A 12267-nucleotide genomic window follows, 5' to 3' on the forward strand; every position below is an offset into this window, starting at 1 on the left:
ACCTTGGCGCATGCAGATGAAGGGACCAAAAGTCTGAAATAGGGTAGGGGCGATGCACATTAATCAAAATATATTGCAATTTAATTTTGAGGGTTTCCAGTATTAATAATTTTGTGTAATTATGCTGAATGTTGAGAACTTCTGCTTCGTTGAACAAGAAGGTATGGCCTTCGTTGACTGCATGGAAGGCTAATTCTGATGCAGAAGAACGGGAAGTAAGAACGGATGCCGTATGTTGTTTCTCTCGTATCCAACATACATTGTATGGAGCTCTGATATGAAGAATTGCCATCTTTACAAGATATATTATAAACCAAATCATTTGTTTGAATGCTCAGGAAAGTTGGACAGAGCAGTTGTATAGAACTGCATGTAATTTCTTCATAGGTTTCGATACTATTTTGAATTCTCTATCTTTGAAAAGGGAATTAGTTATACCCTTGTTCATTGTGTATGGGGAGGAAATAAAATATTTTTTTACCGTATTACTGTTGCCTTCTGGTGTGGTTTTATGTAACCGATTTTCTGCTTGTACTCTTTATTTGGTTTATTATATATGGGGGGTAACCCGTGTTTTGAAATATGTTTGTTAATTTTTGTATCTCACTGTTTAAAGCAGATTTAGAAATAGAATATTTATATGCATTGAGAAACTGATTTTCTGCTTGTACTCTTATTTGATTTATTATAGATAGGGGGTAACCTGTATTTTGAAATCTGTTTGTTAATATTTGTATCTCACTGTTTAAAGCAGATTTAGAAATAGAATATTTATATGCGTTGAGGAACTGATTTAAGATTATCCACCTTTTATAAGTGAAAGGATGATAATTTTTGCAGTGTAGGAACATGCCATTACAAGTAGATTTTCTGTATATGTTAAACTGGACATCATTCATATCATGTGTGAGAGTAAAATTTAAAAAATTGAATGATTTCTTTTCTTTGGTTTCAAATGTGAAACTTAGTCTGGAATGAATATTACTAAAAGTATGTAAAATCTCCTGGATGGTTCCATGCACAAATCATCATCAGGGTATCTTTTGTAGTATCTAACTCTAGGAAGAAAAGGTGTTAAATGTAATTATTCAATTTGGCAAGGTAAATTTCTGACATTAGACTGCTCAGATAGAAACTTGATAATTATACCTACATACACTTTGAAGGAACTGGACTTCTTACTTTGTGCACTGTAATACAACAAGCAACAAAAAGTGTTAGTATAGTATTGAACTTAAGTGAGTTTAATAAAACCTATTTGTTAAGGACTTGTGTCTTCTTTCGCTCGTCGTGGATATATATATATATTTTTTTTTTTTTTTGGTTTTTTGATGTATTTTGGGGTCCGGTTTGGAGTTCTTAGACCTTTTGATTCTGATTGCGTGAGATCATCTATTTTTCGTCGGGTGTGGAGAATTCATTTAAGTAATTTTTATATTGATTTGAATAATGGAGAGCATTAGCATAAAATCCATGGTAAACCGAAAAATTGTTTATAAACTTTATTTTGAAAAGTGATGCAGTTAGTCTCTATTAAAAGTCTTATTAAATCAGAAATTACCTTTATTGGCAATTTATTACATGATGTTCTAAACAGTTGCTGTACAATCTTCCTTAGCATTCCAAACAAATGATTTGGTTTATAATATACCTTGTGAAGACTGCTATTCTTCGTATCAGAGCTCCACATGGTTTACATTGGATACGAGGGTTAAATAACATGGCATCTGTTGCTTGCTGCCTGTTCTTCTGCATTGGAATTAGCTTTCCATGCAGTCAATGACAATGAAGGCCATACCTTCTTGTTCAATGAAACAAAAATGCTCAACATGCAGCATATTACACAAAATTATTAATACTGGAAACCCTAGAAATTAAATTGCACTATAATTCGATTAATGTCCGTCACCCTATCTTATTTCAGACTCTTGGTCCATCTGCATGTGCCAAGGTAACAACTAATCTCTCTACTTTAAATTCCATCGTACATTTTGCAGTTTACTATCCTGTGATCAAGACCGATGTCGAAAAGCCTTGTCTGCTTCGGGAAAGTAAAAAAAACATTTCATATAATTTTCACATCCATTTTTATTAATGGACTTGTCTTCTTTTGCTCGTGGATATATATATACACAGTCCATTCCGGTTATTTGGGATACATCGGGACTAGTGCATTTTGGCCCGATTAAGCGGCTGCCCCAATTATCCGAAGCTTCACGCAAATAGTTAAAAATACAATTTACCCCCCCCCCCCTTTACAATTAGTTCACTGTACAATCAAATCACGTTACGATGAACTCACCACAGTAAAGTACCGTTCACTATACGATGTTCAGTAAGTGCCGGTCATTCTGATCATGTTTGTGAATTGAATTTTAATTCTATTACACAGCAATTCTAATTAGCGAAAATAGGAGGAATATTATCCACAGGCTATAAAAGCAAAGATATATTAAGCACAAATTTACCCTTTATTACCTTACCAATTAAAAAATACGTGATAATCGGAATAATTAATACGTACTGTAATATGTACATACGAACTAGTTGACATTTCTGTTCACTGATATTTGTGGGTGGGGTTTAAAATTTAAAACAGTAAAAAGATAAGCAATCCATAACAAAGAACACGGCACACACACAAATTGCAAGTAACACGATACGCGCAAGTGAGAACGGAGTAACAAGTTACAAAGTTTTAAAAATAGGAATGAAGAGAAGATCTGAAAATTAATTTTTTTTATTTGATTAAGATTTCATAGACGTGTAAATACATTTCACCATAATAACCCACAGAATTCCAGCTGTTGGTATTATCACAAATTCAATAAGATCGAGTTTACTGTCCGTTTATGATAGATTTCACTAACAGAAAAGCCCAATACACAGGTGACTGCTAATTGTTTTTATTGTTTTATGGTTGTGACCTCCAGAATTTCGACCGAACCACGTCCTACTGTCGGGGACAATCGTAGGGTAATCTCCAGTGCTGCGGTCTCCTGCCCTGATTATAAACGGCATGCTGTCCCAATTAAGCGAAGTAAACCCTGGCTATTTTCTCGATTGGTTTCTGTTTTTTAAGATTAAACTCCTGCCCTGATTAAACGGCATGCTGTCCCAATTAAGCGAAGTAAACCCTGGCTATTTTCTCGATTGGTTTTTGTTTTTTAAGATTTGCCCCAAATAAACGGCTGACCGATTAACCGGTGGCCCAAATAACCGGAATCCACTGTGTGTATGTGTATATACATATATATAAAAATATATATATATATATATATATATTTTTTTTTTTGGTTGTTTGATGTATTTTGGGGTCCGGTTTGGAGCTCTTAGACCTTTGATTCTGAGTGTGTTAGATCATCTATTTTTCGTCGGGTGTGGAGAATTCATTTAAGTACTTTTTTACATTGATTTGAATAATGGAGCGCATTAGCATCGAAGTGTTCTACAAGTCATTATTGAGGTAATTCCTCTCCTTCATTTGTTAAGATATTTAATGTAGAACTTATTGAGCCTTGTTGCTCTGACATTTATTAATTATATATATATATATATAATAAAATAATGCTATTATACCACGTGAAAATTCTTAACAAATAGGTTTTATTAAATTCACTTAAGCTCAATACTATGCTAACACTTTTTGTTGCTTGTTGTATTACAGTGCACGAAGTAAGAAGTCCAGTTTCTTCGAAGTGTATGTAGGTATAATTATCGTGTTTCTATTTAATTTTACTTGTGGTTTAACTTGACTATAAACTTCTAAATATTTTGTATTCTCAACATTATATTAATGCAAGTGTATACTTTCCTTAACTTAAGTTAGTTGTAATTTCTTATTTAATTTCGTAGTAATTTTCATGTTGTGAAAATGTTCTTATATCCTCTATAGCATTTATAGTCTGAAGATGGGGTTCAGCAAGAAACCTGAAACATCACCTGCTAATAAATTAGTGTAGTATTGAGCTCTTATTATGAGTTCAATAAAGCCGACCGGGCTAGCCAGATGGGTAAAGTGCCTGGCTGGAAACCCAAGGGTCGCAGGTTTGAATCTCACCTCAGGCTTGGATCAAAGTACTGCAAAAACCTTGGGAGGTGCACTATGGCCGCAGAAGCCGATGTGCCAACAACTACCAAAAAAAAAAAAAAAAAAAAAAAAAAAGAGTTTAATAAAACCTATTTGTTAAGAATTTTCATGTAGTGTAATAGTGTTATTTTATAATATATTAATATATATAGTATGGCTTTTACCGTATGAGTAAAACCCGTGTAATGTCCTTTCCCAGTTATGTAAAAGAAGGTTAGGTTACTTTAAATATGTAAAGTGTTTTTTTTTTTTTTTATTGAATTATTTTATGAACAATGAGGTTGCTCTGAATTTTTTGATTGAAAGATTGATATAATTGCATTGTGGTAGCTGATTCACATAAGTTGTCATGGTGTACTACAGTCAACACCAACTAGCTCATGAAATGTAATGATACTACACTAGCATAATATGTAATCAAATAAAATGATGAAGTAAATAAATAAAGATAAATAAGGCAAATACAGTTTGTTGAGCTTCGTGGCAATGTTTATGATTCATTATGCATGATACACATTAAATTGGACAAAAGTTTCAGAATACTGGTTTAAAAATATTGGGGGAAGTGATATTATATGATCACATGTCAGTCACCTTATAGATTACACAGTTCACTTATATTTCATGCCCCCCTTCCTTACACATGAAGCACATGCTTTTGTTTCATTGAATTACAATTAAATTAACACAATGAATAACCATTAAATGCATGTGTAGACAGACATTGGCAGAGTTGTTTTTAATTTCTGCATGGCACTATTATGGTAATTTCTTATAAATTCTTCACAAAGGTTTGTTATGCAGCCATCTTTAAAGGTGCAGCTTAGTTATTGTTGTTTCTAAATGCTTTGAGGTGGGATAAAGAAGAAACTAATAAAACAAAACAGTACTAGTCATAGTGGAGGCAATGAAAGCAAAATTGTAGGGATCAGCAAGAAAAACAAACAAACAAAAATCTACCCACTTCATGTGTCCATCCCTTTCAAGAATTTGTCTAGTTCTTTGCATTTATCGCACAACAGATGAAAGTTTTATTCCATTAATCAACAACCTGCTGGCTGAAGGCAGACTTTTACACATCTACAACAATCTTTCCTCATTTGAGAAAGAGGAAAGAGGAAATCAATCAGATCACCCTGCCTACTCTCCAGATGCTGCAGTTTGCAGAACTAAAGCCTTTCTTAGGAAGAGTACCCTTTAGACAGCATCTCTTTCTTGGAAGGCAGACATAGAGCTTCCTTCACCAATCTGGTTGTCTTCTTTGCACCTTTCCAACAGATCTACATCCTTCCTAAAATGAGGCTTCCTGTATACAGTACTCAAGATGCTGCATAACCATGACCTTGTACAAAATATAATCACCACCTTCTCCCTGCTAGCAAATTTCCTGTATGTCATTGAAGAAACCCCATAAGCATTCCTGGCAGCTTGTCGGCACTGCTCAGAAAACTTCATATCTGACTGCACAGTTACTCCCAAGTCTTCATTTTCAACTATACTATATGGAATATAGTATTGCCCATATGGAATACTTTGCATTTGTCAACGTTAAACTTCAACTGCAATATCTCAGCCCATTGGCCTAATTTTCGTAGATCTTGTTGCAGTAGCTTACCTTCCTCATTCTCATTAACCACCTTGCCAACCTTTGTATTATTAGAAAACTTAGACATTAAGCCAGATATACCTTCGTCAGTGTCATTAATAATTATTGAAAACAACAGAAGGCCCAACACTGAACCCTCTTGGACTTTACTAATAACATTAGTCCTTTAAGAGCAGTGCCCGTTGATAATCAATCCTCCTTCTCCCATTCAACCATTCCTTTATCCATATCAGTAACTTGATTTAATGCTGCATTGCTCCAGTTTGTACAGCAGTCTTTTATTTGCAACAGAATCAAAAGCTTTCCTGAATCCAGTTATATGATATGAAAATTATTTTTTGCATCCAAATTCTTTGTTACTGCATCATTCTGTCCAATGAGATTGGTCACACAAGACCCTCCCCCTCTTAACAGATCCATGCTGTGACTGCAGTATAATTGCCTTTCTGTGTAGATGGTCCAGCATCACTTCTTTAACCAGTGACAATGTTATTTTCTCCGGAACAGATGTTAAACTAACAGGTCTCCAGTTACTCAGTCACTTCGTGATCTCCCTTTGTGAATTTAGGGAGACATTCACGTCCAAATAGACGTCCATTGAATACAAAGATACTGTCATAATTATGGTTAATCATTTGTTTACCTCCTTTGCTGCCTCCCTTAATATAATTGGATAGATCCCATCCACTCCAGGCATCTTTTTTATGTTTAGCTTCAACATTTTCTTAGGGTCATCAACAGTTAACTTCTTGACATAGTGTCCCAGTGTAATTCACCTTCTTCCTTGTACTGTTAATATAAGCATAAAAGTCTTTCCTGTTGTTCTTTGCATTCTTTGTTAGAGACTTCTCGTAATCTGCCTTAGCTTGTCTAACCTCCTTTGCGATTTGATGACAGGCTAGTTTAGATCTACCATGGACCTCCCTATCTCCTAGTAATTTGTAAGCATCCCACTGTTTTTTCTTTTCTACCACAAGTCTCATCAGCTTACCTGATATCCATATAGGTCGAAGTCTTGAACAGTATTTCTTAGTTGGTATGAAAAGCCTAATATCTTCTATGGTTAATTCCTTGAATGCTTCCCATTTAGAATTTGCTGTTGGTAACAATATCAGTTGGTCCCACTGCACTGAATTTAAAAACTGGAACTGCTGTAGTCACCCTTGCAAAAGCCTTCCTGTTTACCCTGACAGTGGTTGTCTTTAAGTAAATTCCGCATCAGTACACTGTTTGCTTGCTTGTTTAAATCCCCCATTGAAAGTTAAAATCCCCCAATTTTAAAGCATTGTTTTATTGGCCCACTCTATTTCACTGTACAGTTGTTTATTGTACTCATTGGTAACATTATTCTTCTAACACACTCCTATTCTCATTTTTGCTTTCCTAGTACTTATGTCACGCCAACATGACTCAATGTTTCATTGGCCACATGTTCTGGATGCACTGCTTTATATTTTGTGGTTCTTAACTAAGAACATACCCCTCCCCCCCAAAATCTTTACTGTACACACATTGTACTCCCCATATTCAAATTGGAGTGGCGTGTCACTCAGATATATATATTTAAATAATGACAAAAGATAAATAAATGAATATTGAGCTTTCATTAGATGCAGCAACATGCACTTCCTCCATGTGAAGGCAAGATATATCCAATATTTTAAAATAAAATAAAATAAAACATAAGCCAGTAGTATGGCAAAAACTGTAGAGCGAAAATTAACATAAAAATAATCCAAAATAAAACGAATGAACAGGAAAGGAAAAATAAAGGTAAGACATAAACAGTAGCCAAAAAACCACTATATAATTTAGCACTTTAAATCCAATTAATAAAACCGATATAAAATTTAAAATAATGCCAATTACATAATAATTTAGTGGTAACCCCCCAGAAAGGTACCAGTTCCGAAAGACGTGAAATATCACCAAAAAGGGTTAATGGTACTACTAAAAAATAACAAAATCAAAATAATAGACTGACCATTATGCCCCATATCGACAGAGGACCACGGGGCCAATAATGGTCATGGAATCGCTGCATTTCAATTGCTATACAAATTGTCGCAAAGGCGAAAAAGATCGAAGAACTAAACCACCCATTCCTCCTCCGATCGATCCACCAATGCAGAGGATTTGCACGGCGGTGGTCCTTAAGCAGCGAAAAATAAATTATAGAACAGACAGCACTCTAAAGCAGAGCCACACCACTGACATAATGTAAGCTGAACCACAGGCGCTGCTTAATTAGCATATCAACCCATTACTACCATTAAATTATATTAAATTGTACAGGAAACTGGCATCCACATTAAGTTACCTGTTAAGCTGTTGATAATTGCTGCTAGTTAGAAATTAACAATTACTGATCGAGAAAAAATATAAAGTTGCTGCAAGGGGCTTACCGAACCGCATGTGGCTGACAGAACCAAAAAGTGAGAATTTGTTTGAGTCGTGGGCATAGATGGTGACCTCTTGCAGTCCAAGGTAAACCAATGTAATGTAGGCAAACTACAGTAATGCTTGCAATAAAAAATAATAATAAAAAAATATATATGTACACTAGCTAAGGTAGTGAAAATAACACTAAGATAAAACTAGACTATACAAAAATATAAGCCTATCGTAAAACTGCCCTCCCCAGAAGGTGTTCTCTTTACACGCTACAGGGAATGAACAGTCCATTCTGATGGCTTTATAATAATGTAAAAAATATGAAACAGACGTAGAGCTTATACACTTTAACAGGCACGGAAAAAAGCGGACAGCACAAACAGTCATAGGTCCACACCTTATGCGCTTCTGATGCCAGAATTATCTGATAGCCACAACTGCATTGTTGCTGTTCTGATAGTACAGCTTCACTAATAGTGCCTTTTCCTGCAATGTTGTTGGCATTGTTGCTGTAGTGCAGGCAAACATCTACTGTATGATTTTGAAAAGACTGCTTTTCTTTTATACAGTACAGTAAAGCTGAGTAGTGGTGCTGTGGTAATAACTTACGATTATGGAAATAACGTAAGTTATTTGCATAATCGTAACTAAGATAGTTACGTGCCATACAGTGACAAATTTTTTTTTCCAATAAATGGCGAGTGCGTTCTTTATTGTATCTGCTGTCCAAAATTGTCTTCAGTGAAATTAGCCTTAGAGCTCGCTCCAGAGCCCTCTACATTGGGATACTTTAATTTTAACAACCCTGTATATATTGTAAACAGATTAATATGTTCTGTTTAATATGTTGTTAATTGTGCTTGATTTTCAATTGTATGTATGTTGATTGTTACTGAAAACATACTGAAATCCTCTATGAAATTTGTGTAAGCCTTTATTTTTATTTTATGTTATTTTTGGATGGTTTGCTAAACTTTTTTTTTTTTTTTTTTTTTTTACATTTTTAGATGTTTCTGCAACATCATAATTTGGCATCCTCAGATACAGCTTTATTTGTTAATGGGATGTATTTTGACATGGAAGTCACAGATATTTTTACACTTTTGCAAGTTTTAAAACAAGAAACCAAGATGCTTGAAGGATTACACAGTATTGGAGTTCCTGTAAGTTAATTATATATGTAGTTAGTCATTAATCTCATGAAAATGGGAACCTGTTCATGTTACTTTTGTTATAAGTAAATTAATTTGTCACAGAAGTAAGTGTTCATTTTTACAAGTATGAATTACAACTAATTCACAATTACAAGTAATAGAGAAATAAGAACAGATATGATTTGCAAAAGACAAAAATGAAGGAGAATTAATATTTTAATATAAACTAATTAGTTTAGTGAAGTTTAAAGGTTACATCAAAGCAAATTCCTCAGGTACGAGTAATACAATGTTATGAAATGTAACTTGATTATTTGGTGGTAAGTGACTAAAACGAGACTGTCACATAACATGAAGTGTAACTGAAGTTCTCTCCTGTTTTGAAAACAGAGCCCAAAGAGGATTTAAAATGTTGACTGTTTTTTAAAACAACTCATCAATGGTTTTATTTGTTGTTTTATAATAAATAAGCAATATACACTAAGTAAAATATCAGTTATTTATTTAAATAAAAGCTTTACTAACAACTTGATAGTTTTACAGGGGAAAAAAAAAAAAAAATATATATATATATATATATATATATTTTTGCTTCTTCTAGGAGCCTAAAATTACCAAACTTTTGAAAATGGATTTTACTGAAGATAAGCAAGAGTATGCTATAGATATAAGGGATTCATCAGTACAGGTTTGTTTTAGTTGATACATCTTAAGATATTCAGATAAGTTATCATCCTTATTTACTATTGTTCATTTCTTCTTACTTTTTAATTTTATTCTTATTATTTAAGATTTTAACAATAATACCGTTCTCTCTCCCCCTCCCTCCTCCATAATCTAAGATTTTAACTATAATCATATATAAGAGGTCTGTGAAATATTAACTACTAACTTTTTTTTTAACTAGCAGTAGAAAATTTTCATCTGAAGCTACTGCAAAGAGAGATGAGATAAAAAAAAAAAAAAACAATAAAACAGTGATTCTGTTAGTTTTGAAGCATAGGCAACTATAAATAACCATAAATATTTACTGCTGGCTGCACTGTAACAATTCAAGAAACAGTCTGAAATGACTAGGTCTGAACTCTATTTTTAAAAATAGCTGTTAAGAGTATGAAAATGAAATTTCACAGATGAGACTCCACTGGTAAATCAGGAGGTTATCATATGGGATAACCTCCTGATTTATCAGTGCTGTGTATTCCTGAAAAAATAGTTGACAAAGCGAAATTACATAAATCATTTTCTCATAGATATAATGAGAAGATGTGTTCCGAAAAAAATGAATTATTCATTCTGAAAAAATGCATGACAGTTTGGTTAACAGTAGGATATATGTAAGATATGTGCTCTATAAACAATTTAAAATAATAAGATTTTATTGTTAAAAAAGAGTATTTTTACCTTTAAAATTTATCAGTATCTTTAAAATACCGTAATAAAGTAATATCATTATAATATTAATTAAGTAATATAGTCATGAAATTGATTCGAAATGTGCAAATTATTTCACAATAAACTGACATATGGCCCACCTTATACGCTGGTGTGCAAAACTTAACGACCAGTCAGGTTTTCACCTGTAGCTTCTCATAGGAGTGGCCTGGATATGGGAAAAGCATACCAAAGGAACCTCGTGAGATACAGAAATGATGAAAGAAACAACACTGACACAACAACATAAACAAAGCAGTATAGAGAGACTTTATTCAAAAATGGCAACATAGCACTGGCTGCCATGATACAGATGCATCACTGCCAAAGATGGAACAAAGGGAAGAGATGGTCCTCAGTAGGAGATATGGCACTCCCTAATGTCGATGCAGGCTTTGCACCACCTGTCTATACTTAGAACAGTGTTGTTGATAAGTTCTTGCAGTAACATTGTCCATTCCTCTGTGAGCACCATCTTCAGCTGGTGAACATTTTCTGGTGGGTGTGGACATGCCACTAGGCATCTCCCCAGAATGTCCCATATGTGTTCGATGGGATTTAGATTGAGGGAACAGGCAGGCCAGTCCGTACGAATAGTGCCCTCACTTTCCAAAATCATATCAACAGCTGCAGTGCAATGGGGTGTGGTGTTATCATCCATAAACACGAACTCTGGGCCAGTGGCACCTTGGAACAGACGCACATGGGGAAGGATTACCTCAGTACAGTTGCATGCACTGGTTACAGTACCGCCTTCCGATATCTGGAGTTGTGTACATCCATCCAAGATAACGCCTCCCCAGACGAGAACACCCCGACTGCCATATCGATCCCTTTCAGTGATGTTTGCAGCGTGATACCGTGTGCCAACCTCTAGCCAGATTAGCTGACGTCCAGAATCGCTGCTGAGACTGAATCTACTTTCATCAGTAAAGAGTACCTTACCCCCATTGCGCTGCTGTACAGTCCCTGTGTTCGATGCACCACTGTAAACGGTGTCTCCGATGGGCAGTTGTTAAAGGGACACAGTGTACTGGCCGTCAGGCAAACAGTCCACCTTTGTGGAGTCACCTGGCCACAGTAAACTGCGATATCCTGCGTCCTCTGCAGCTGGTTTGCAGTGGATCCGGCTGTCTTGTATCTGTCCCTCTTGGCTGGTAGGAGTATATAGTGGTCATCATTGGGCATTGTTTTTCATGGACGACCACCACTGGTCCTTCAAACAGCTGTACCTGCCGTTCTGAAGACCGACCACGCACGTGAGATGATGCTATGGGCGATACCGAACTCTGCAGCCACACTTCTAGCACTTCAACCTTCCTTGAGCTTCCTAATTATTCGACCCGAGGTAAAGTCATCCAGTTGTTGTCTACTGGCCATTTCGTTGTCTGTAGCACTGTACGAAACCAATCAAAGGTCTGTAGCGATCATGCTCACCATTCGGTAATTTGCACATAACTGCTGAACTGCTGCTTTTTATCTGTTTATGTGAGTCCTCTCATCGCGATTCAAATTTTTGCATGTGCACGAGCTTTTTACTGAATAGCCACAGTTATGCAAATTGCCACTAGCTGTTTCGTTTGATTTTG

At 35.2% G+C, this 12267-nt stretch overlaps 1 protein-coding gene across 1 annotated transcript in view; it reads left to right on the plus strand.

Annotated features, from left to right (window-relative positions):
• Positions 1-12267, plus strand: part of Uggt (UDP-glucose-glycoprotein glucosyltransferase) — an 820111-nt gene that overhangs the window by 164146 nt on the left and 643698 nt on the right. Inside the window, exons 11-12 of the mRNA XM_090386735.1 lie at positions 9098-9253; positions 9846-9932. Coding sequence (XP_090242861.1) covers positions 9098-9253; positions 9846-9932 — 243 coding nt within the window. The remainder of the gene's footprint in view (positions 1-9097; positions 9254-9845; positions 9933-12267) is intronic.

The sequence above is a fragment of the Mastigoproctus giganteus genome, chromosome 1, assembly GCF_048544385.1.
Source record: "Mastigoproctus giganteus isolate SK-2022 chromosome 1, ASM4854438v1, whole genome shotgun sequence".
In the NCBI taxonomy this organism is placed as follows: domain Eukaryota; kingdom Metazoa; phylum Arthropoda; class Arachnida; order Uropygi; family Thelyphonidae; genus Mastigoproctus; species Mastigoproctus giganteus.